Below are 23374 nucleotides of genomic sequence, written 5' to 3'. Positions count from 1 at the left end.
GCTAGTCCCGCTGTCACTCAGACGCCTCGTAGCCCACTGCGGCATCCAAGTTAGCAATTAGTACTTCGTGTCGGTCGAGGCTCCGAGGGAGGTAGCTCTGGGCCGTGATAAACCGGGGCACGCCCCATCCACCGACGGCTTCTAACCGCGTGCCGTGACGGCGCGCAGCCACCGAAAGCAGACCAGTTCCACGCCGAGGGAGACACTCACTTCCCACGCGCCACCAGGTGCCCAGCCCGCGGCGCTCCATGCGGGCCGCGAACTCGGCCACGGACGCGACCTCCTCGAACGCGGCGCCACCACCCCCACCCCTACCCCCCTCGTCGCCCTCGGGCCGGACCAGGGGGGCGGCGTCGCCGGGCCGCCGCGCGCACTGGAAGTCCTTGTACCGCAGGGCCTGGACAGCGGCGACCCAGGCGGCGACGGCGGCCGCGCTCGCCGCCTCGCCATACATGAGCCCCGGCGACCCGCCGCTGCGGACCAGCAGCCGCCGCAGCCCGTGCTGCGCCGCGGCGCGCCGCACCCGCCCCAGCTTCTTCCGACTCGTGATGTGGTGCGTCCGGATCAGCGCCGCGAAGACGCCGCCGACGCCGACGCTCCTCGCCGCCATCGCCGGCCCAGTTGGTGCGAGGTGGTGTGTAGCCGGAGAGGGAGGAGGCAAACGGGATTGTTCAGTTGTAAAAGGGGGAAGATGTTGGAGAAAAATAGAGAACGGCGCGGATATGTGATCATTTTCGAGAGGAAGACATAATATGGTGCTACGTTAGCTTGTTTTTTGTGCCGCGCCGTGGCGGCTGTCGACGGACTGCGAAGTCCTAGATTCATAAGATCGACAGGCATATGCACAGCCAGTTACAGCTGTCGGCCTGCGATGACTTATATACTACATAGTACAGTACAGGCCCATATGCCCTTTTTTTGGCTGGAATGAAATCTCCTCCTACTGACAAGTGGTGAGAGGTGATCACGGAAACCCGCTAGGAATACTCCCGAGGGCGGGTATGGCATTCGAGGTTTCAGGATGTTGTATTGTCTGGGGTTTGCCCCATCGAGTGAGCTACAGATCTCTAGTCCTATTACGCCGAAAGCAACGGCATTTCCGTGGTTAAGATCTTCCCTCCTCGATCGATGTTGACTGGCCTCAGCGGTGGTCAATCTCTACAGTGGCCAATCTTCTAGGACAACCTTCCAGTCCCCCCTTTTTTCCCTTTCGCGAATATTACTTTTACGGATCGTGGCCGATCCTAGCTAGCTACGCGCCGAGGAAAAGCAAGCGCTGGTCCCGATAGGTACGCCGGAGGCCACACACTGACATCGTACATCATCTGCAGCGATTCAAGCGACCTGCCTCGCCGTCTCCATTATATATCGTTGGATTACCGAGCAGTCGCACATGCCGTGCTTCAAGACCTCGTTCCTCAGCCCGACCACCTCGTCGCGGAGCGAGTCTGCGGCCAACTTGAGTGACTGTCGCTGGGCTGCCAGGCCCCGCTCCCGCTCCTGGAGGATGGCCGTCTCCCGTTTCTTTTTCTGTCGGCACTTGCTCGCCGCGACCCGGTTCTTCTCGAGCCGGTGGTGGTGTCTCTGGCTGGCGGCGTCGCCGCCGCCGCCGTCATCGTCGTGAAGTGACAGAGATGACGTACTTGACTTGGAGTCTCTGCGCCTGCGCTTATCCCGATGTCTCGCGTCGTGCGTTTCCGAGATCTCCCGGCAACCGTGGGCGTCGCAGGTAGACCTCCTGGCCGGCGAACCGGAAGGAGGTTTCCATGATGGCGGAGAGATGAGGTTTCCGCTCATCGCGGCTAGGCTGTAGCCGTCCTAGGCACTATTTCAGCATTCGTTCAGTACCGAAACCAGACGTGCATAAGAAAAGAGGAAGGAAAAGGACGAGGGAGTGGGGGGCGGGAGGGTTGTATTACGAGGTCGACGTCAAGAATGGATCTCGACTGATCAAGATACCCTTCGCCCGCGGGCATCTTCTCCGGCGCGTAAGGGTCCCATGACAGCTGTTGGGGGTGATTCGGGAAGGTGAAGCTCTGTGGGACGGCGTCCGGATCTGACTCTGGGAAAGTAGGATTGCTGGGATCGCTGCCGGGGTCGTATAAGCCCAGCGGGTCGGTATCGCAGGCCATCGTTCTTGGCACCGAATCTCTCTCGGCGAAGTTGGTTCTCTCAGCAGAGGTGGACGGGTAACGATGAGGTAAGCGTGTGGGGCAAGGAACGGTAAATAGGAGCTGGTAGGTCTGTCGAACCTGGTCGACCCGTCGATTATTGCGCAGATCGATCGGATCTCAGCAGGCTTGCAGGTTCGCAGGTTCGCAGGTTCGCAGGCTTGTCGTAGCGGAAGGGCGGCAGGCGGTAAAAGGATGACGATATGGGGTATCTGACAGGATGGCAATGGGGAGATGGGGAAATGGCGAGAGAGGGATCGGGATGGGATTGTCTTTTACTGAGATCTCTTCTCTTTTATCGCGCAAGCCTAAAATAAAAGCCCATCGTAAACGGATTAGGGATCTGGAGAGAGGGGCTGGAGGTAAAGCTCCGAGCGCCGTCTTCCTTTATGGCTCGCTCCCTGCAGGCTATCGGGCGGTCGAGCAGGTGCAAGCCACACCAGGGGGGGCGAATAGTAAATGCGAGGCAACGCCGGGCACGTCACCATTACGTGTGCTGCGCATCCGCAGAAAGCAGGGACGGTCCCAGGGCCTTAGCGGCGATGGGTGGTGCTTTCCTCGATCACCGTGCGCCGGCAGCAAACACGAGCCCGTTCACGTCAGTCGCAACCCGCCGCGCGTACGGATGATGTCAGTGCCTGCCCGCAGGCCGGGGGGGAGGGGAAGGGGGTGCGCGACCGCCGCCGCTGATTGACGGGGCGCCCGTGGCCGATAACCGGTTAATAAGAGAAACGCACAAGGGCACCGCCTTCCAGATTGACACCGACGCCATTGCGCCATGTCACATGTCCCATGTCCCATGTACCGTGGCGAGCCGCCGGTTTCCACTGACAGCCGGCCGGGCCTAAGCCTCCGGCTGGCTCGCGAGCCTATCACCTGGGCATGTCTGGCGCGTGCGACCTTCGGGATCTGGCTGGACACCTGCTGTCCCGGAAATTGGAGGGGGGGGAAGGGGAAAGAAAACAAGAGATAAGGGGGCTGAGCAAGAGAGATGAGCAAGGGAGATTGTGTAAGAGAGATGTAGAGTGAGGTGGATGATGCGGCGTGCTTGCTACCCCCCAGGACAGTGTGGTACATCACGACACCACCACATACCTGCATGATCGGTCGAGGGAAAATTGAGAACATGCGAAAATCTGTCGGAGTCGGAGCTCACCCCGCTGCAAGATCGTGCAAGCCGTCGCGGGCGTCATCGCAAGCTAGAACCGGGAGGACTGTGTGTTAGTAGGTGACGGGACATGGCCCAGCCGCTGTGGAGCATGCCGTGGCTGAAGTTCGGTTGCTGCATACACGTCGAGGAAAGACAGAAAAAGATTGTCTAGTGACGGGAGCAGCGGATCTACCTTTTATAGAAGATCCAACCTCCTGTTGACATTAGTATGGTCACGGAGCTGCCCGCTGAAGCTTACGTAACGGGAGGCGCCCGACTACGCGGCCGACTCTCCTCGCCTGCCAGTATGGAGAGTGGACCGGACGCACGCCTACGCATTGTCGAGTGGCGCGGCCGACGAGAACGCGCCCAGGACAGCGGTGAATTACATGATGTCGATGACAGCCACCCACATCGGGACGGTGTAACAAGGACGATACCCAAGAAGGCACCATGATCAACGCTCCCGAGATGTAGAAGGGCGGGGAGGAGGCGTTATGGCGTTTGGATGATGGAACGGAGGAGGCGGACGAAATTGCTTTGTTTGTTTCTGTTTTTTCCCTCTTCCTACATAGAAAACCTGGCAGCGCTCTCTAGAAATACTCCCCAAACCATTCATTGCGCCTATTCCTACTCTAGTCCCCCATTTTACTGTCCCGATGACCAAGATTGCCAGCTCAAATGGCAGAATGTGATGTGCAAATTACGATGGGACAGGGGCTAGGTTTCCTCTATGCGTAGACGAAATTCGACGCGTCTATCGTGCGGCCAGCACCCGAGCGCGCTTGTCGAGGTGGGCCCGAACCGACGGCGCCTCTCTCCTACTCGCCATTCTTCTTTTGCGTTTTATATATAGGGAGATGCGTGCCGTCGTACACGCTGCCGCTCCCATCATACGGCGACTTGTCCTTCGCCGTGTCCTTCCATGTCTCGCGGATCGACTGGAGCACCGGGAGCCCGCCGGCTCCGATGAGCTTCAGGTTCGGCGGCGGGATGGTCTTCTTCTTGATGATGTGGTCCACGTTATACACCCCGGGATACGACACCGAGTTGTTCACGGTCCCAACGTTCGGCGGGTCTTTGTTGACGTAGCCGGTCGACTCCGCGACTAGCTTGAACACGTTGGCGCCGACGTCGAATCGGCCCAAATTGGCCAACTCCCAGTTGTTCTCGACCGTCGACAGGATCGAGAAGTGCGTATAAAACGTGTCGTCCTCGGAACCCTTCAGGTTTTCGGGCACGGCGTTGCCGAGCAAGAGCGATACGATACGATTCGGCTCGGAGTAATCCTCGGTCTCGTCGTACGTGAGCTGGATCAGCGTTCTCTCCTGGAAAACGCCCTCCTCCAGCAAGGGGAGCAGGAACCCGCGGGCCCACTTGGTCGCGTAGTCTAGCGTAGTGTTGTGGCCGTCATTCAGCATATCGGGCGACATCATGACAAACTGCGGCACGGTGCCGGCTGCCAGATCTCGCTGGAAGTCTCTGAAGGATAACAGGTTCAGCAGCCGGCTACCGTTCGTGTTGACCGAGTCGTACGAAACGAACGGACTGTTCCCAATATTAGTCCCATTAGGCCAAACAACCAGACGTTGCGTACGAGCACTGACTTGTGCTTCCTAACATAATCCCAGGTCCCGTGCGTGTCGATGCTCGCCTCGGCCATGTATCCGGGGCCGGGCATCCCTTCGAAATACCCCTTCCATGATATACCCTTTGTGTCTAGGAGATCGACGATGGTAGAAACGTTGGACGGGATGCGGATGACATCGTCATGATCTAGGCCGAAGTAGTCTCCCCCCACGGCGGCCAGGTAATTCGGCTGTGGGCAATGGGAGGATCAGCCCGGTCACGCGGCTCGAAGGAGGGAGTCTTCGCGCGGGGCGACTCACCTGGCTGGGATGGGTATGGGCGTAGTAACGGGTTTGGAGGATACCCAGTCGCTTCAAGTCGGCGAAGTCGGGATCGGCAACGACCTTTGTGAAATCCTAGCACACTCGGTCATGATCGTCAGTGCTAGTCGGCGCGTAAACAGAAGGGGGAAAAAAGAAAAAAAGGCGGAGTGCGTGTTGCCTATCTACGTACCTGGTTCTCTAGCCAGATGCTGATGAACCTATCAAAGGATTTCCCGGGCACGACAGCGGCAGCGTGGGCGGAATACGCCCCAAAGCCCAGCAGGCTTACGACGGGTAGTAGCAACATGACGACCAAGTCATTTCTGATGAGGTGAGTCTCTGGCTGCAGATCACAACCGCCTACTGGTGTTCCCGGCAGACGTTAATTACAGCGTGCGCGTGTACAGGTACGGCTTATGTATGCTCAACACATTGCGACGGCGGATGGGCGCCCGTGATACGAAACGAAGCGAGCAAGGGGACGTAGGATGAACTCCTTATGCACCGGATTTGACACGGGACAAGTTGGACCCTCGCTTGTCCGCGACTATGAGTACACATAGAGGTGGCGCCGCGACGGGCTTACCTAATGCGTCGACCTAATAATAGATCAGCACAATTCTTAAAAGGTGTGTGTCCAATTTTCGACCTCAGGCAATGAGCCACAGATGGTGGAGACCGTATCATGAAGCCACAAATACCGCCACATAGTGGGGTTCGACAAGCTTCCTCCTCTTCCTCCTCTTCCTCTCCGATATAGGTACGTGTAGGTGCTCCATGTACTCCGCACCACCTTAGGTACCTACACATGTACATCCCTAGCTTCCACTCCTACCACGATGTAGCATCGTATACATCTCATCTTCGACCTCGATTTCTCATCTCGGCCTGGGGATCATCCCGACTTCGAACGAAAATGATAGATCTGACACGAAGAGGTCTTCGCTATATTACAGACGAAGATAAGCCGCTCGATAAGGCGCAAACCACGTGACGCCATATCCGCTGGGTCAGCGGGATCGTCGTCACCCCATCCCACAACTTTCCTCCTCGTCTTCCTCTCTCCCCTCCCTCGACCGAACATGTCTAGGCGGCCAGATGCCGGCGGCAAGCTGTTGGTTACCTTTCGGCATCGAGCACGATAATTAGTCGATATTCGCTAAGACCCGCCCTGGCTTGCCACGCCATGGCTTGATGCCGCGCGTCGCGTTTGCTGGAGCCACTCTCTAAATCCGATTTCCGAGGGGTTGCTCGGATCTCCGAGTCTTTCACCGAGCTACCTCGCCTTTGCTAGTCAACAAGTCTCAGCCATTCCTTCTGTTTGTCTCCGATGTCGAGGTATGCAGCTACCCACTTACTTAGTTTTGCTTGGTTCTCTCGGCTGATCTTATCAATCTTCCAGCTACGTCCCATCGCGAGGCCTGGCCCATCTGCCTGCCATACAGTACCGCCCCAGCTTCCGCTTCCCCTCTGGGACCATGGCAGACGCTCAAGCCAGCAGTAAAAGCGACGGCGGCGGCGGCAGCAGCAGCAGTACCGCCCATCCGCCGCCCGAGGACGATGAGCTCGAACACGAGCATGATGACCACCAGCAAGGCCCCGCCAGGAAGCGTCAGAGGGTCCGGCTCTCCTGTCTGGAATGTCGCCGTCGGAAGCTGTCTTGCTCGCGAGAGCTTCCTTGCGACCGCTGTATCAAGTCTGGTACGCCCGAGAGGTGTAGTTACGAAGCGCGGCCCGGCTCCATGACCATCCCGGCCGGCGATAGAGCCCCTTTTGCTCCGCCCGGGGCACCGGTGACATACGGAGCAGAAATTCGTCGCCCGGCCGCAAACCCGCCGTCGACGCGCCGCGAGGTTGACCTCCCCGTGTCTAGGGATGTCGCTCGCGATCAGGAGAGGCTGAGGCGCCTCGAGCTCGAGGTCACCCAGCTCAAAAATACACTCTCGAAGCAAGCCTCGATAGACGGCAGCACCATAGTAGCCTCACCAGCGACGCTAAAGGATTCGGTCAGGGACGGTCACTCTGTGCGCTCCAACCCAGCATTCACTCCTCGAGAGAATCCGGAGGTGTCTGAGTTTCAAAACCTACGCGGGCATGACTTCAAGACAAAATATGTTGGCCCACATAACGCTTGGTCGTCGCTGCAGGAACTGACGGGCATATACCACTTCATGAGAGAGACGGCCGAGGAATGGCTTCAACCCCTCAATATCCAGAAGAAGGACCGCGGGAGGCGGAAGGAAGAGCGGGAGAAGAAGTTCAGAGAACCGGACCTTCTCTTGGAGTCACTGCTCCCCCCCAAGGAGGAGACGGATTCCCTCGTTGCCGTATACCTGGACCAGTTCGAACAGATCCACCGCATCATCCACGTACCCACCTTCAAGGCCGAGTACGAGGCATTCTGGGACCCGGCAAAGACGAAGAACGCCGCATTCACGGCACTCCTCCTCTCCATGATTTCCGTGTCGTGCAGTCTCGACATGCAGGCATCCAGCAAATTCGTGGGCGTCAAGTCGAGCTCGATCCAAATGGCCGAGAGGTGCGTCCGGGCATGTGACGAGTGGCACCAGCGACAAAGCCAGAAACACCGCAAGCTAGTCCACTATCAGATTTCGTGTCTGCTCTACCTCGCCAAGAGGGTCAACATCGTCAAGAAGAAGAGATTTTGGACCACGTCGGGCGCGATGATCCGCGATGGCATCACCGTGGGGCTCCACCAAGATCCCGACCACGTAACGGCGCAGATCTCGCCCTACTTTGCGGAGATGCGGCGGCGCTTATGGGCCACGATGGTCGAGTTTGACGTCCAGGCGGCCTTCGACCAAGGGCATCCCACCCTCCTAGGCGCGGTGCACAACGACGTAGATGCGCCTAAGAACATCGACGACGACTCGTTCGACGAGAACTCGCAGCACCTCCCCATCTCCCGCCCGGCGAACGAGTACACGTGCTCGTCCTACCAGCATATCAGCCGTCGAAGTCTGTCGCTTCGCCTCGAGCTGACCAAGTTGCTTACCGGCCCGCCGACGGATCTCGAATGGGAGCAAGTCCTCCAGTATAGCGATATGATTACCCACGAGATCGACCAGCTACCGTCGTGGGATTCGGATACAGGAAGGAACGGCGAGTATTCTCAAAAGCCCATCTTAGCGAGCACGTTGCTGCACATCCAACTGAGGCAGTACCTCATTCCGCTCCACCAGCCGTACCTCAAGCTGCGAAAATTCAACTCCAAGTACCAAGTCGCTGAGCTCATATACTACACTGCCGCCCGAGATATTGTCATGATGCACGATTGTCTTTACCAAAAGGGGATTCGAACCCTGTATTTCCTCCGCGAAGATACTATGAATTCGGTCATCAATCTCTGCAACGTAACACTTCACCAACCCAAAGGTAAGGTTAACCGAAAACAGGGAATTGGACATGAGCTTTTTTTTTTTTTGCGGTTCCCCTATCCGGGCACGACGCTGACAGTCTCCGTTCTAGATTCGACGAGCCTCATCATGTCGAACGCGCACGAGACGCTAAAACTGGTTGAGAAGTGCATTGCGATGAAGGAGGACCGAGTGCTGAGATGCGGCAATAACGATCCGTGGGGGTACTCGTCCATGTGCGCGGCCTTCGGCCTCTTGGAGACACACATGGGTATCAAAACATCGGAAGCCGCCAAAGCAGCGGCAGCGGAGCGGTTCATCAGCCTGCATTACAAGCTGCTCGCGTTTCAGATCCCCCCTTACCACAACCAGCAGCCGCAGTCGCACGCGGACACGCCGCAGACGGTTGTCGACCCGGTCAGTCGAGCCAAAGTACGTCTAGATCCACCTCCGCGCACACGCGCGCGCGCGCACACACACACACACACATATATATATATCATGTGATGCATATGGCTGATTATCGATCTAGTCTATTACTCCGTTCCCGTTAGACCCGACGCCCGCGGTCCCGATGGCAACCACCCCGTATCAACGAGACGGGATGCCGATCTCGATGCCTTGGACAATCCCGCCATCCTCCGATTCTGGCGCGATACCCGTTTCCAATCCCGACTTCAACTTCGACATGCTCGGTTCCGACGTGACGGACTTGTGGGGAGATTGGACAGGAACTGAATTTACGTGAGACGACATGGCGCTGTAGTATATTTTACTATTTGGTATCGGATTCGTTCCTGGGCCACCCGCGTTTCTCTATCCCTCTCGGGCCGGTTCGGACTGGCTCGGGCGATGCGATTTGCACCGGTTTCACGCATCTCTACTTGCCCTGGTTTATTGCCGGCGTGTTGCGCGAAGGGGCACCCATCCAGGAAGCATTTCACCGCACCTAAACCTCCCGCAAAGGTGGCTACTACGATCTGCCTTCCAGATGCGAAATGGGCACAGTACGCGATTCGAGTGTCTACCGAACCTACCAACGTCAGGCAACCTGTCCAACGATTCGAGCGCCAGTCCGTACGCCACCTACGTCAAAATACCGAGTTGCAACCGGGGCAGAGGTGTAGTGACGCCGAACCGTCCCGGTGTGCCGGGTTACGATCCCGGTCGGCGCAATGGTCAGCTTTTTAATGGTAATAGCCGTCTGGCGTTAAGACATGTATTCTATGGAGGGGCTTGGGTTTGTATTTCGACTACTCCCCCCTCCGTCGTCGCGAGACGAACCCGCTCCTCTCCGCCTGTGGGCTCTTGCTGGTGTCGATGAAACTGCTCTCAGTCTCCGGACCTTAACTGGTTTGTTCGTACGGGGCCCGGGATCCGAACCGTTGTATGCGGAAGTGTAAGCGCGAAGGGCAGGAATAGCCGCGGATAAGCCTTTTGTACCGGGCGACTTGCGCAGCGAACGGTTATGATGGCTCGGCACATAGGCTGCTGGACGGCAAGATGCGGTATACGAGGTGTCGTTCGATCTGATGGTGGTTGGACACGGAGCTGGTTTCAGCAAAGGAAGGGACTGTTTGCATTTGAGATATTGCTGCGAGAAGCCTGGGTATACAGGCAGCGAACGGCTAGCCGACAGGAGTTTGCCGACATTTGCTTGGGTAGCGGATACCGAGTTGTAAAATCGGAGAGGCAAGCAACGGCCTGGCGGAACGGGGGGGATGACAAGCAATAATACGAGTTCCGATAACATTACCTACCTACCCATGTAGGATCTCACGACCCGGCAGATAGGTGTTAGAAATCAATTCCACGTGGGCGTCTCTTGGCATCGAGATGACAGCATCTACCTAGCTGTCGGATTTTGGCTGACCAATCTCGACTAACGACGGCCTATGATTACTTCGCTGTTGTGTCTAATCAAAACCGAATACTGCCTACGGGTAGGCTATCCTAGTGGGCGTGGCTATGGCATACCGGCCGGGGGTGGAGGGGGGGGGAGGGGGACCTCGTAGCGCTGGCAAACGGGAGGTAAACACCGTAGATGTAGAACAGGAACAGGCCCTATTAGAGACTGAGAGGTAGGTACCCTGTATCCTGTATAGGCGTAACGAAGCTCACGATGGGTTGACTCAGGTCGCCAGTTTGGCAGCCCATACAGCCCATGGCTTCGGGGCGGTGTGCACCTAGGTAGTGAATGGAAGCGGACGGAATCGATCGACGGCTACTACGAGGGATAATTAGTAATGCTAATGCTCCATGATAAATAACATCCGGGATCTTTTGTCACGGCAGCGGGGCCGGGATGAAACGGCCGACGCAGACGGCATGGGGCCCGGTAGCCACAACGACGACCAACGACACAAAGGAGTTCTAGCGAAGCTCCCTATACCCAACATTGTGAAGGAATGGGAACAAGACACCTACTCATTACCGACTAGTCGCCCCGTTAGGAAGGATTCGTTCAGGGCGGCCTCTCGCGCATTCGCATTCGCATTCAGCGGAGCCCGAGGTTATGCAGTTAGTAGGGTTCGGCGGCTTGGCTTGGCCATCTCCGACGCGGAAAACAAGCATCGCGATATGCAGATATATACTAGGTATTTAACTATGCGTGGTAAGTACATGGGTAGGCAATGTGCCGGCGTACGCATAAACCCATAGAAATCCTCTCTCCATCGTATATAAAGCGATGCCCTCCCTACTTCGTATGCCTCGCACGCCTCGCTGATACTAACGACCTACAACTTCCGCAGCTCGGACGATTTGCAACCCGAGAAAGTAAGCCGAGCCCCCCGAAACCGTCCGCGCGCGTGCCCTCTCCCACACAATAACCGCGATGGCTTCCTATCTCGGCCTCAGTTCCGGCCTCGGGTTCGACAAGAACATCTCCTACTGGACCGTAAGTCGAGCACCAACCCCTCAGAAGCCCCATCTCGGGACGTCCGTGCTAACCTATCCGCGCAGGTCCCGGCCGCCCTCTTCATGGCAAGTCACCCCGGGAATCCCCGCCCAAGTCCGGGGCGGACGACGGGGGAAAAGACGCTCTTAGTCTCGGACCGAGAGCTAGTAGCCGCCCCGATGAGAGCACGTCGACTGACCCATCCATTGCGTCGCAGGCCTTGCTGCCGAGGTTCTACGCCGGTCTCAGCGGCCCTGGCAAGCAGTTCTTCGACCGCTCGAACCCGCGCAACTTCACCGCCAGGCTCGAGAGCTCCGACCTCGACAAGCGGGTAAGCACTAGTTCTTGAATCCCCCCCCCCCCCCCCCCCTCCCCCTCAGAGTGTGCATGCGAGTCGGCTGGGGAGAAGAGAGTGGGGGCAGTAAGAAGCGGCAAAGAGAGAAAAGACCAAGAGAGAAAGAGCCAACCCCCCCTTGCTAACGCGCGCGCCCCGTGCCACCAGGTCCGGCAGCGGCTGCAGCGCGCCGAGGCGGCGGGCGCCAACGCCTTCGAGACGCTGGGGCTGTACGCGGCGGCGGTGACGGCGGGCAACGCGGCGGGCGTCCCGGCCGCGACCATGAACGCGCTGTCGCTCGGCTACCTCGCCACGCGCGCGCTCTACACCTGGGTGTACATCTGGGGCCAGGAGAACCGGCGCATGTACCCGGCCCGGACCATCGTCTGGTTCGTCAACATGATCATCGTCATGACCGCCTTCGTCCAGGCCGGCTTGCGCTTGTGAGGTCCTAGCGCACGTGTGATACCACGGCCCGCAGCGGCGGCGGGAGGGGGGAGTGAATATGTAGACCCCCCCAGCCAAGTAGGCTTGGATCTACGGAGCGGCGTGATATCGATGGATGGGCGTCGGTCGAGAATAGTCGCTGTGTGGGTAGGTGGGCTACGTACGGATTGCGGGAGATATCCGGCTAAGGACACTACGGTAGGCCGAGCAACACCGAAAAAGATTCTTGGGACGAGACCTTGGATAGACTGGGAGAAGAAGAAACAAGGCTAGAAGAGAAAATAAAGGATGCACCCTCCTTAAGGTTGATTCACATGCGTGTGCAAAGCACTACAGTGTACCTCGACGTTCTATGTGTGGCCAGCGAACTCGTATATTACTACCTCTCTTAGATAGCTACCCGCGGTGAAGACGTGCCCCATCCTAATGCTTCCATGGCCCGACAGCGAGGATATGATGAGATCCGTCGTCTCGGCTCGGTCACCGCGCCGTATCTGTCTCGCCAGCCGGGCGGGCAGCGCCTCTTTAGCAAGTGCTGCGTCTATCATCCGCGGAGGTGGGAAATTATGACGGAAAGAAGCGAGACGAAAGCGAGACCATGTCAGTGAATCCAGGTTAGCCCAGGCCCCTTGGACATAAGAAGGGGATATACCAGACGCCCCTATTTATTCAGTCGCCATGTGATGTCTGTAGGACACCAACCCCAGAGCCTTGGAGATGCGGACAGTTGCAACGAGAAGAATAGATTTACCCAGCCTACTGAACCGGGTATAATGCGTACCTATCCGTAGACGAGTAGTAGCCTATTGTTAGAGGAGTAGATTGAGTATGTGAGAACGACCCAACACCTACGGCCCGAGGCTCCTTTTCCTACTCTACCATAGACTAGAAGGCCGGCTATGCTGCTGTTCGAGGAGAGCTCCTCGTATTCAGTACGCGGCCGCGACGTTTACAGAAATAAAGCGAGCGAGTTAGCTTACGGACACGCGCGCCACCGCGTAAGGAGACAGACATCGGCGATGGCATGGCAGGTAGATAATTAACGGCGCATCCGCCGCGCCACCTCTCCCCCGCACCCGTAGCAGCCCCTCTCCTCCCGGAGCCCTCCTAATCGCGGATCCCGCACGCCTCCTTGGCCAGGGCCCAGCACTTGCGCATGCCGGAGCCCATGGTCTCGGCGTCGAGGGCGGCGGCGTCGGCCCAGCGGCTCTGCGCCGTGCTTCCCGCGTCCCCCTCTCCATCATCTTCTGCGTTATCGTCACCCGCCCGCCCCCGCAGCTCGAACAGGTGCACGTGCATCGTCAGCCTGAGGTGCGAGAACTGCCACGGCACGCTGGCCAGCTCGCCGGCGTGCGCCAGCGCCGACCGCGACCCCGCCGCCAGCCGCAGCGTCTCCGCCGCGTAGCGCCGGGCCGCGCGGCCGCGCGCCTCGGGCGTGTGGGCGCTGCTGCTGCTGCCCTTCCCCTTCTTCTCCCTCTTTTTCTTCTGAACGCCCCTCCCACGCTTCCTCCCTCCTCCTCCTCTCCCAGGCGATCTCGCATCCGCGCTCTCATCTCGGTCGCTGTCCCCGTCCCCGTCCTCCTTCCCCTCACCCTCACCCTCTCCGCTCTCCTCCCCGTCCTCGCCCCCCGCCACCGCCGGCAGCGTGCAGCTCGGCATCTCCCACATGCCAGCCAGCAAGCCCTTCAGCGGCCGCCGACGGATCAGGAACTGGCGCTCTCCTCCTCCACCATCTCCCTCCTCCTCTTCTCCTCCTTCTAGCCCCTCACCGCCCCGCCGTCGCCGTCTGGAGATCACGCACACCACCGTCTCCTCCTCGCGCACCGCCTTCTTCGCCGCCGGCGCCGGGAACCCGCGCGCGTAGGCCGCGATGGCACGCAGCGTCGCGGCGTCGGGTATCTTCTGCTCTTCTTCTTCATCCTTTTCATCTTCTGCTCCTTGCTGTTCTTGTTCTGCGTCGGCTGTTCCTCGCTTCCCCGTCGGCGCGGACGCGAACGCGAACGCGAAGGGCCGCAGCGCCGCCCGGATCCGGTCCGTCGATGCGGACGGTGCCCTCGACGTGACCGAGGACTGGGTCTCGCGCGGGGGAGATGCGCTCGGGTCCACGTCGGCCCCTCCCCCTCCCTCCTCCTCCTCCTCCTCTTCGTCCTCGAGCGGCGTACACAGCGTACACGCGTCCTCGATGTCAACGCTGATGACTTGCCGATGCTGTTTCCGCCGCGACGCAGCAGCGCCGGGTCCCTTCCCCTTCGCCGCCTTCCGGCCCCCGATCGCGCGGCGCGCGCGGCGCAGGCCCTCCGCGTAAGCGCGGCAGGTCGCGGTGACGGGGCAGGCGCCGCAGCGGGGCAACGGCGTGCAGACGGTGCTCCCGAGCTCCATGAGGGCCTGGCCCCAGCGGCCGGGGCGGTCGCTTAAGGGCAAGTCGTCCTCGTCCCTGTCCTCGTCGCCGTCGTCGGCGGCGGCTGCTCCGGCCTGCCCGGCGGCGACGACGCGGACGAGCCGCGCGGCGGCGGCCCACAGGACCTCGGCGGCGGCGCGGTCGGCCTTGACGTCGGCGCGCAGCGCCGTCTGGCGGCCGAGGACGCGCAGGACGTTGCCGTCGACGAGGGGCGCGGCGCGGCCGAACGCGATCGCCGAGACGGCACCGGCGGTGTAGCGGCCGACGCCGGGGACGCGGCGGGCGAGGTCGCGCGCGCGCGCGGGCAGCAGGCCGCGCAGCTCCGGGTCGGCCGCGACCAGGCGCGCGGCGGCGTGGGCGCGGCGCGCGCGGCCGTAGTAGCCGAGCCCGCGCCACGCCGCCGCTACCTCGTCCGGCCGCGCCGCCGCCAGCGCGCCCACCGTCGGCCACCGTGCCGTCCACCGCCGCCAGTACGGCGCCGCCGTCGCCGCCCGCGTCTGCTGCAGCATCACCTCGCTGATCCAGACCTCGTACGCGCGCCGCGCCACCCGCTCGCGCAGCTCCTCCCCCTCCTGCTCCGCGTCCGAGCCCCTTCCGCTACCGGCCCCGATGCCCCCCGGGTCCACCCACGCCTTCCGCCACGGCATCGCCCGCGCCCCGCTCACCCCGTCGAACCACGCCAGCAGCGCCTCCCGCGCCCCGCCGTCGCCGAGCAGCAGCGGCCGGTGGTACGCGAGGCTGTGGCGTGCGCGGTCGCCGCCCGGCGCGGGGAGGTGCGCGCGTGGTGGTCTGCCGAAGATGCGCGCGTGCAGGAGTTGCTCGTCGACCCGCGCTGCTTTCTTGCGCGTCCTGGCGTTGGCGTCGTCGATGGGACGTCTGGCCGCCCCTGTTGGGAGTGGTGATGGGCGTGGTTTGCGCCTCTTGGCCGCGCGGGCAGACTCCGTCGCGTCGTCGTCGGCGGTGGCGTTGTAGTCCGACGCGTCACTGCTCTCCCTGCGCCTCTTCTTCCTCTTCGTTCCCCCGGCCCCGGCTGATACGGCGAGCCGGGGCGCGTCGAGCCGGGCCGTTGTGGCATCTTTGACATTTTTTGATGGTGGAATTAGAGGTGAGCTCGAAACTAGACTCGGGCCCTGATGCTGCTGGTCCCGCGCCGCGATCCGCGACGAGCGTCGCATCGTATCGCGCGAAGACGGGGGTATTGATCCCCCCCGGTTGTTTCTGGGCGTGGATAGGAGAAATGGAGAAATGGAGAAGTAATCGGGAATAAATAAATAAAACAACCGCTGTAGGAGGTATTAAAATACAGATGTAGGAACCAAACAGCGGAAATAGATGATGCATCGAAGATGTTGATGCCAATCTTAAGAGATCCCTGGCTAAGGTACGTACCTCGATACTTCCATTTCTGGTTAGTGCGCCGTTATATAAGAGTCCTCGTTTCTCTGTCGGTATCTCTTTCCTCAGAGGAATAACCTTATTTTAAACTTCCAGGCAACGAGAGCTTTTAAGTTAACCTTTTTCCTCTAATCCGAGAACTCGGGATTGGAGTAACTAGGTATGTAATTTATGCCAGGTATCCCGTGCATAAGTACCTAGGTATCTAACCTAATGTAGAGATGGATGGTGTCTGCATTAAAGTAGGTACCTAGAAGAACACGCCTGGAGATCACTAGGTGCTTGTTACTCTCGATGAGTATAGACCTAACCCCCCTATCGTAACTCGTTATTCCCAGAAGCGATTCCTCCACTTAAACTCTTAGATATACATGAGAAGCCCCCGCCGTTTCCTACAGCTATCCCTCTCCTCATCGCGGTATTCAGTTCCGTGGGAGTGCGTACTCGCCCCTTTTCCAGACCCGCACCTTCGACTACCCTACTTCCCACAGGATCGCGATATCACCGTGCCTAACCCGCCGCCGCAGCCTACACGACGCGCCCCCCTTCTCATCTCGTGGTACGGGAGGGGGATGCTACACAAGCTCATTTCGCTCGCCGTCGCTTGTCAGATCAAAATTCACGAATACCACCATCCCAGAGGCGCACCCCAGCACGAAGCGATCGCCGCTCACGGCGGAACATCGGGGTCTGTACTCGGGAGGGAGCCAGACGAGGCGCTCCGAATCCCGAACGATCCATTCATCCCGAATCGTCACTTCGGTCGTGATCGCGCTCGTCCGCGCTGAAAACCCGGCCGGCACATAGTAGCTTTCGATGTTGAAGATACCTCTGTTCGTTTCCAGGAAGGGCTTCTGGGTAGAGAAGGCTAACGCCTTGACGCCGTCAATCTCGAACTCGCGCCGCGCCTCCCCCGTCGCGAGGTCCCACAGCTTGACGGTGCAGTTGGACGCCGACGCCAGCAGCGTGCCGTCCGGCGAGAAGGCGACAGCCCGAACCCCGCAGTGGAAGAGTTCTAGCTCCTGGTTCTCCGTCGCCGGATCCCATATCCTGACCGTCCAGTCCTGAGACGCCGATGCGAGTTTGTGATTGTGGGAAAACGCCAGACAGTTCACTTCTCTGTGGTGACCTTGGAGCTTCCTTTCACTACCCGCTGTCCGGAGATCCCACAGCCCGGCGATTGACCCTGCGTTATCCACCGACGTCGAAGCTAGCATCGCGCCGTCTAGTGAAAAAGCGATATTAGATGTGAACCCAACTCCAAGTTTATGTAGCGCGTGTCCCGTCTCAACATCCCACAGCAGTATCGGGCTGCGAGGCAATGCCAATGCCAATACCGTCCCATCCGGGGAGAAGACAATATCTCCTTCCATCAGGCGCCGTTTAGTTCGGTGATGTGCGTCGAGACTCTGTTGCTCACCCCCTGTTATTATGTTCCATAGCACAACTTTCCGTTCCCCCAACGCTACTGCTAGGAGCTGGCTATCCGGCGAGAAGGCGGCGGCTAAAATATCCGTAGAGAAGTTGAGTCTTAGCTGTTGGAATTCTATTCGTAGACCCCAGATTACAATCCCGCGACGGCCCACTACTGTTAATGCTAACTTGCCATCTGGCGAAATTTTCACCGCCGTGACGGCCTGACCATAGCTTTTGATGTCTTCCTTTCCCGTCTGTAGACTCCATAGGGTGATCGTTCCGCTGCCTGGCGTTGCTAGCCATTTTCCATCCGACGAAAAGGCGGTAGTCGTCGCGTCGCGGTAGCCTATAAAAGCCCAGAGCGTGCTCCCCGTCTTGACATCCCGTAGTTTGATAGACCGGTCATCCAACTGCGTCGCCAATATCTCACCATCGGCGGAAAAGGCGATAGCGTTCTTATTGCCGTTAAGGCCGTCTACCTCCCTTGGCTCGCCTCCATTCGCTAGGTCCCATAGCAGGACCGTCCCGCCGTTCGACGCCGATACTAGGAGATTCCGTCGAGGAGAGAGGGCAAGGCTTGTAACCGCTGCCGTGTGGCTTTTGAGTCTCCGCAACTCCTTCCCCGTCATGGGGTCCCATAGCGCAATCGTCCGATCGGCCGACCCCGATGCTATCAGCTGCTCGGAAAAAAAAGCAAGAGCAGAAACTTTGTCGGCGTGTCCTGCGAATTCTCGTAGCATCTCTCCCGTTCTCAGTTTCCAGAGGCTGATGATACCAGAACACGTTGCCGACGCTAGGAGCTCCCCGTCGGGGGATAACGCGATCCTGCTGACCCTGGTCTGTTCCCACTCGGTGGTACGGTTTCCCATCTGCTGTATCGCGCGCCCGCTCGCTATATCCCATACCGTGATCCTGCCGTCGTCCGATACCCCTGCTAGGAGCTTCTTATCAGCAGAAAAGCTGAGCGCGTAAATTCCGGCAGCGTAACCTTCAAGCACTTGTGTCTCGAGGCTACGGCTAGGCGGCGGGTACGGCCCAACGGAAACTCTGCCAGGCTTCTCGTGATAGAATATGCTCCCTATCGTGCTAGGTTCCGGGACCAGCAAAACCCCCGAAGCGTAGAGCTGAAGCGGTACACGCTTGGCTATCCCTTGACTATGTCGGATGAATGAGGTCGCGCCGTCCAGAAATTGTCCAAAGCGAGTCCTTTCCTCTCCCTACGGAGACGCGAATTAATATATAGGTATCAGCTGTTGAGTCTCGGTCCACTTCTCGTTGTTACTCACCTCGAACAGGGACTGCAAGACATGGATCAGGGGAAGACTCTCGTCCGCGGCCCCTATCAGGTTGAGGACCTCAAGCCAGTATAGGAAGTAACACGCGAGAAAATCAAAAATAACACCTTTTGGGAGAGCAAAACGGCCGGAGCGGCGCAGATGGTGCACCCAATGGACACAGGCATACTCAAGATCGGGTGGAATAGCTTCGGCAATGGTGGCCGGGTCGATTTCTTCTCTCGGCTTCCCGTAGTCTCCGAGGTTGCACATATCTTTGCGGAGTCCGTTCTCCTTGCTCTTCATCCGGTCGATGCACTTGGATGCGAGCATTCCATGTGTTTCCGCGGCGCCCACCTGGGGGCTGTCTAGGTCGGAGGGTGCTTTGCCGCACACGAAGTCACCGAAAGACTTGTGCAACGGCCGCACGGGGGCGTCACGGTCAGCAGTCACGGCCAGCACGAGACGAAAACGCCAGAGGAGATCGTAAACTTCGTCTTCGTCCATGCTAAGCAGAGCGGCTAAAGTTCGAGCTGAGAGGGGACGAGCGACGAGGACGACGGATCCGAGGACTCGCAACGCGTCCTTTCTCATCTCATCTTCGACGCCATTGAAGAAGTCTTGAAATATAGGCAGGTAAACGCTACCTAGTTGCGAAACGTTGTTGTCACACTGCCGAAACCAAAGCTGGAGCCGCTTCTTGGGTAACACCCCGTCTATAAAGCGACACAGGGCCGACGCGTAAACGAACAACGGTGACGGGTCCGAAGCTAAGTCGACGAGCCGATCGATATCTTCGGGGTCGGGCCAAGATGCCAGAATATGCCTCTTAGTCTTAATCACCGCCAAGGTCCCTCTTAAATAAGCGGAAACATCGGCTTTCGTCTCGTCGTGGAAATCCCGGTGCAGGTCCGAGTGGCGATAGACGATACCGCCGGTCCTGAGATTTTGGAAGGCGTCGGCGATATGATCCACATCCCTGCTAGTAATGAGTACGCGTAAAACTATGGTGCGAAGCGTCTGGATCTGCGACAGAAGGTGAAGGATGCGGGTTACGTGTTCGTGTCGTGCACATTCGTCTAGGGCGTCAATGACGATGACCATGGCCCTTGCCATGCCACCGGGCTCCTCGGAGAGATGTGTGAGGGGATCCAGGATAACCTTCTTGAATTGATCTTCGAGGGCCCTCTTCTCTAACGCACCCCTCCCGAGGCCGCCTAGAGACTTTCGTAGATGGCCATCGAACCGTGGAATTGTGTCGCGCAGTTGGCTGGCGATGGTGGAGAAGAAGCGAGCGGTGCCATTGCGGAAGCCTCCCCTTCCCCTGTCGAAGAAATAACTAGCAGCCAGCCAGCCCTCGGCGGCGAGGGAGTCCACGAGAGCGCGGGCGACGGTGGTCTTGCCAGTGCCTACGGGGCCAGAGAGCCAGAAGATGGGTTCCCCTGCTCCTTGCTTCGTCCATTCGACGATCCTCTCCCGTACGCTAGCCGCCGTGGCTTCGTAGCACTTCGGAATGTCCTGAACCTCGGCGCTGTCGTAACGTGCATCATCTACCGTCGGAAGGTCGACGGGCGCCGGATCGGCGTCGTGCACTTCCACCAGGGGTTCACTGCTTTTGACATCAGACTACGTAAATGGGGCCGGGGAATCGGGCGAGCGGCATACCTCACGATTTGCGTCGGTAGAGCGGTCTCTTCTAAAGGTTCCTGCTCTTCTTCGGGGGGGTCGGGTGGCGGTGGCTCAGACACCGACAAGAACGAGGACAGAATCTCGGCTGATTGATCCGCATCCCGGATTAGCCTTTCTAACTCTTCTCCCGAGACCAGACCCCGTCCAGTCTTAAGAACGTCGTAAAGAGCCGCCTCTAGGTCTTTGATCGTGGATAGCATCCTCTTCCAATCTTCGTGCGGAGAGTCGTCGCCTTCGCGCCCCACAAGCCATGTCCGATAGAGACGCAACACGCTCCTGAGCTGGAAGTTGAGGATACGGCGATAGAGATCTATAAGTAGACCCTCGAGCTCCCATCTCTGCTCCGGGGACGACGTCAAGATCGCCGGCCTCAGCTGGTTCTCTAGCTCAGCATGGAGGCGCATGCGGGTGGCGACGTAGGCGAACCCGTCACGGTTGGCCTGTTCGGCGGCGCCATGATATGCGAGGATAGGGAGAGCGGCGCAGACACCTGCCCAAGCCCAGGAGGCTTCAGGCGACGCGCTAACCGCGTAGCTAAGAAGGGATTTGATATCTTCGATTCCCGTAGGGGGATGCGCGTGCTGGATCGGCAGGACGAACCGGCGGCCGAAGAGGGTGTAGTCTGTCCTGTTCTCGTCTATACGCAGCAGGGCGCGGTCGACTATCATCTTTAGCTGTTCTTTGCGGTTTCCGGGGTTTTCATGGTCAATCCGGCAACTATGGTGAGCGTCGCCGGCTGCCTGAACCGTCGCGCCTGACTCTGCTACGATGTATTAAGGTGTGAGGATTCGGAGTGGGAACGGCGATGATCACACGATAGGACGTACCCGTCTCCAGCAGCTCGTCGGAGAGCAGTTGCTCGTACTCCGCCGCCAACTGCGCATCCTCGGCTCTGAGGCGGTCGTAGGCGCGATCCCAAAGCGACGATGCAGTGATCTCCGATTGCGCCGGTGACCTGGCGACGGCGGGCGATTCGAGCGAGAGCGGCTCGGCGACGGACGGTGTAGTTGGAGTTAGAGGCAAAGCCTCGGGCCTCGTGGAAGCAGACGAAGTGTCTGGAGAGTTGGCCGTGGTAGGGCGATAGTCGCCGTCGGCTTTGGCGCGACTGCTGAAGGCCCTCTTCAGTCTAGCACGAACGCTTGGCGCCATGGGCACTGGGTCGAGAGGGGATCAGAGAGGACGACTATGCCGGTTACAATTTACAGTGCTACAGTGCGAGACCCTGGATGCTGTTGTGACTACGGGTGGTGGATCTCCGGCACTAGAGAGACGAGCGAGAGGGTGGCCCAACGCGGGGAGAGGTGGGAGAGGAGGGAGAGGTGGGGGGCAGGAGAACGGTCGGAGGGGCGGCGGCCAAGGGTACGATCTCGATATGGATGGAGAAGGAGGAAGAATTAATCGTTTCGGAGGATTGCCGTGGCGGCCTGCTTGGATACCCAACCTGACATGAAGCGCCGAAGAGGGTGTCTTCGAGGCAGGGCAAGGCAGGCCGGATACCTGAGGCAGCAGAGAGGCGGCTCGGGCGCCTCAGGCACCGAACAGAGCGGTTGCTGCTACCCTCCCCGGCGACTGCCTCCAAATATTACCTGCCCGCCTATAACTAGGCACAATTACGTAACCAGCCACGGCTCATCGCCCGAACCAGGGAGCAGATAGGTGTGGCCTTTGCGAGGGCATTCGCATGCCATTCCACACCGCCGCCTCTACCAGGAGAAGAGGAGGAGGAAGAAGAAGAATAAGAGGAAGCATGTCTTCGAGGGGGGATAGTGTGTTCATTAATCGTAGGTACCTAGCAGGGAGGGCGGCGGGGGCATGGGGACTCGACGCGCGTCGCCTCTTCCCGACACGTAGACGTTATACATACATACATACATACGCTCACATCTAGGCACATATACACCTCACATCTACACACCTCACACGCATCTAGAGGTAGGCACCCAAGTCTTCTTACTCCTGCGGCAGTCAATCTACCTAGGTATCTCTACCTGGCCTCTGTAGCCCAACCAGCCCGCTGCCTCCCTCCCAGTCGCCTCCCAGCCACCCGCCCCGTCGTCGCCAGATCCAGAAGTCTTCTCTCTGGATCGGCCCGTAGACTATCAGTACGGTACGGCAAGTCCCCCTCCCGACCATCTACCTATCTTCCTCGAGCCGGCCCGAGCATCCACTCCAGTCCACTCGGGCCGCGCGTGTCTCTCTCATCCCGTGCCGTCGCCTACGTACGTACACGTACCTGCGTTCCCAGAACTCCCCTTCTTCTCCTTCTTCCTCGTCACAACATCACCACGCATCATCACGCCCATCACACCCATCACGCATCCCCCCCCCTCCCCGCCCAATCTCGTCCCATCCCCGCCCCGTGCCGCAACCGAGCCGTTCGCCTCCCCCTTTTTACCCCCTGTCCCTTTCCCCTCCCTCCCCTCCTCCTATCCTGTTTTCATCTCGCCTCCCCTCTCCAGGCAAAGACGCCTTACAAGAGGGGATGTCCGTCGCGTGAGTACGGAGAGCAACCCACGCCGTATTTACGTCCATCCAGCTCTCCCCCAGTCTCCCCCCTCGACAAAGAACGGGAGAGGGAGAGAGACTGAAGAGAAAAAAAACCGTGATTTAAGCACACGCGCGCATGACGCCCATGCGCAACGCCCCTGTACCTGTTGCGTATGCAGGCATGCACGCATCTAGGTATGTATTGGACCAATATACGCGCCGCTTAACCGTACCCAGACCTCTCTTCCTCTCTCTGCCCTGCTCTCCCTGCCCTCCTCTCTTCCCCCCACCCTTTTGCCCCTCCGCCGCCGAGCGATTGATTATTCGGCATATATGCGAACACATCTCACCCATCCTTCTCCTCCTCCCCGTCCCTACTCACCACCCTTTCGTCCCATTCCACCCGCCGTTCGCGACGATGACGGATGGCCCAGGAGGAGAAGGG

At 59.1% G+C, this 23374-nt stretch overlaps 7 protein-coding genes across 7 annotated transcripts; 2 read left to right on the top strand and 5 right to left on the bottom strand.

Annotated features, from left to right (window-relative positions):
• Positions 1–1335: 1335 nt before the first annotated feature.
• GGS23DRAFT_597890 (uncharacterized protein) lies at positions 1336–2132 on the bottom strand (the record flags this gene model as incomplete). The annotated part of the gene is made up of 2 exons (XM_051518693.1): positions 1336–1818; positions 1920–2132. 2 exons carry the CDS (start codon positions 2130–2132, stop codon positions 1336–1338), a joined length of 696 nt encoding a protein of 231 aa, XP_051370992.1.
• Positions 2133–3844: 1712 nt separating this feature from the next.
• On the bottom strand, positions 3845–6041 carry GGS23DRAFT_573558 (putative acid phosphatase Pho610). Its single transcript, XM_051516685.1, has 5 exons — positions 6020–6041; positions 5404–5812; positions 5211–5306; positions 4929–5140; positions 3845–4869 (listed from the first exon to the last, which is right to left on the bottom strand). The coding sequence occupies exons 2-5, from the start codon at positions 5518–5520 to the stop codon at positions 4143–4145; spliced, it is 1152 nt and encodes a 383-aa protein (XP_051370991.1). The 5' UTR covers positions 5521–5812; positions 6020–6041; the 3' UTR covers positions 3845–4142.
• Positions 6042–6420: 379 nt separating this feature from the next.
• GGS23DRAFT_115889 (fungal-specific transcription factor domain-containing protein) lies at positions 6421–9569 on the top strand. The gene is made up of 4 exons (XM_051511037.1): positions 6421–6551; positions 6616–8609; positions 8703–9022; positions 9123–9569. Exons 1-4 carry the CDS (start codon positions 6544–6546, stop codon positions 9336–9338), a joined length of 2538 nt encoding a protein of 845 aa, XP_051370990.1. The 5' UTR covers positions 6421–6543; the 3' UTR covers positions 9339–9569.
• GGS23DRAFT_115890 (uncharacterized protein) lies at positions 9570–10601 on the bottom strand. Its single transcript, XM_051511038.1, has one exon. It carries the CDS (start codon positions 10341–10343, stop codon positions 9801–9803), a length of 543 nt encoding a protein of 180 aa, XP_051370989.1. The 5' UTR covers positions 10344–10601; the 3' UTR covers positions 9570–9800.
• Positions 10602–11339: 738 nt separating this feature from the next.
• On the top strand, positions 11340–12515 carry GGS23DRAFT_115907 (uncharacterized protein). The gene is made up of 5 exons (XM_051511039.1): positions 11340–11489; positions 11555–11575; positions 11707–11820; positions 11992–12417; positions 12473–12515. Exons 1-4 carry the CDS (start codon positions 11427–11429, stop codon positions 12268–12270), a joined length of 477 nt encoding a protein of 158 aa, XP_051370988.1. The 5' UTR covers positions 11340–11426; the 3' UTR covers positions 12271–12417; positions 12473–12515.
• Positions 12516–13030: 515 nt separating this feature from the next.
• GGS23DRAFT_610970 (DNA glycosylase) lies at positions 13031–16087 on the bottom strand. Its single transcript, XM_051520363.1, has one exon. The coding sequence runs from the start codon at positions 15841–15843 to the stop codon at positions 13378–13380; it is 2466 nt and encodes an 821-aa protein (XP_051370987.1). The 5' UTR covers positions 15844–16087; the 3' UTR covers positions 13031–13377.
• Positions 16088–16189: 102 nt separating this feature from the next.
• GGS23DRAFT_115764 (WD40-repeat-containing domain protein) lies at positions 16190–21857 on the bottom strand. Its single transcript, XM_051511036.1, has 4 exons — positions 21270–21857; positions 20419–21205; positions 18766–20362; positions 16190–18696 (listed from the first exon to the last, which is right to left on the bottom strand). Exons 1-4 carry the CDS (start codon positions 21589–21591, stop codon positions 16639–16641), a joined length of 4764 nt encoding a protein of 1587 aa, XP_051370986.1. The 5' UTR covers positions 21592–21857; the 3' UTR covers positions 16190–16638.
• Between the last annotated feature and the right edge of the window lie 1517 nt (positions 21858–23374).

The sequence above is a fragment of the Durotheca rogersii genome (assembly GCF_024521655.1).
Source record: "Durotheca rogersii strain YMJ 92031201 chromosome Unknown GGS23scaffold_14, whole genome shotgun sequence".
Taxonomy (NCBI): Eukaryota; Fungi; Ascomycota; class Sordariomycetes; order Xylariales; family Xylariaceae; genus Durotheca; species Durotheca rogersii.
Note: the sequence above shows the minus strand (reverse complement) of the source record. Positions and strands in the feature narration are given on the sequence as shown.

Excerpts from the sequence above, each read along its gene's own strand:
- GGS23DRAFT_573558 (XM_051516685.1), bottom strand. The coding sequence starts at position 5,520 with ATGTTGCTACTACCCGTCGTAAGCCTGCTGGGCTTTGGGGCGTATTCC. Across the intron at positions 5,307-5,403 it reads GCATCTGGCTAGAGAACCAG|GATTTCACAAAGGTCGTTGC; the intron begins GTACGTAGATAG and ends CGAGTGTGCTAG. Across the intron at positions 4,870-4,928 it reads GATTATGTTAGGAAGCACAA|TCCGTTCGTTTCGTACGACT; the intron begins GTCAGTGCTCGT and ends TATTGGGAACAG.
- GGS23DRAFT_115889 (XM_051511037.1), top strand. Across the intron at positions 8,610-8,702 it reads AACACTTCACCAACCCAAAG|ATTCGACGAGCCTCATCATG; the intron begins GTAAGGTTAACC and ends TCTCCGTTCTAG. Across the intron at positions 9,023-9,122 it reads ACCCGGTCAGTCGAGCCAAA|TCTATTACTCCGTTCCCGTT; the intron begins GTACGTCTAGAT and ends TTATCGATCTAG.
- GGS23DRAFT_115890 (XM_051511038.1), bottom strand. The coding sequence starts at position 10,343 with ATGTTATCGGAACTCGTATTATTGCTTGTCATCCCCCCCGTTCCGCCA.
- GGS23DRAFT_115907 (XM_051511039.1), top strand. The coding sequence starts at position 11,427 with ATGGCTTCCTATCTCGGCCTCAGTTCCGGCCTCGGGTTCGACAAGAAC. Across the intron at positions 11,576-11,706 it reads TCCCGGCCGCCCTCTTCATG|GCCTTGCTGCCGAGGTTCTA; the intron begins GCAAGTCACCCC and ends ATTGCGTCGCAG. Across the intron at positions 11,821-11,991 it reads GCTCCGACCTCGACAAGCGG|GTCCGGCAGCGGCTGCAGCG; the intron begins GTAAGCACTAGT and ends CCGTGCCACCAG.
- GGS23DRAFT_610970 (XM_051520363.1), bottom strand. The coding sequence starts at position 15,843 with ATGCGACGCTCGTCGCGGATCGCGGCGCGGGACCAGCAGCATCAGGGC.
- GGS23DRAFT_115764 (XM_051511036.1), bottom strand. The coding sequence starts at position 21,591 with ATGGCGCCAAGCGTTCGTGCTAGACTGAAGAGGGCCTTCAGCAGTCGC. Across the intron at positions 21,206-21,269 it reads CGACGAGCTGCTGGAGACGG|CAGAGTCAGGCGCGACGGTT; the intron begins GTACGTCCTATC and ends AATACATCGTAG. Across the intron at positions 20,363-20,418 it reads CTACCGACGCAAATCGTGAG|TGAACCCCTGGTGGAAGTGC; the intron begins GTATGCCGCTCG and ends TGTCAAAAGCAG.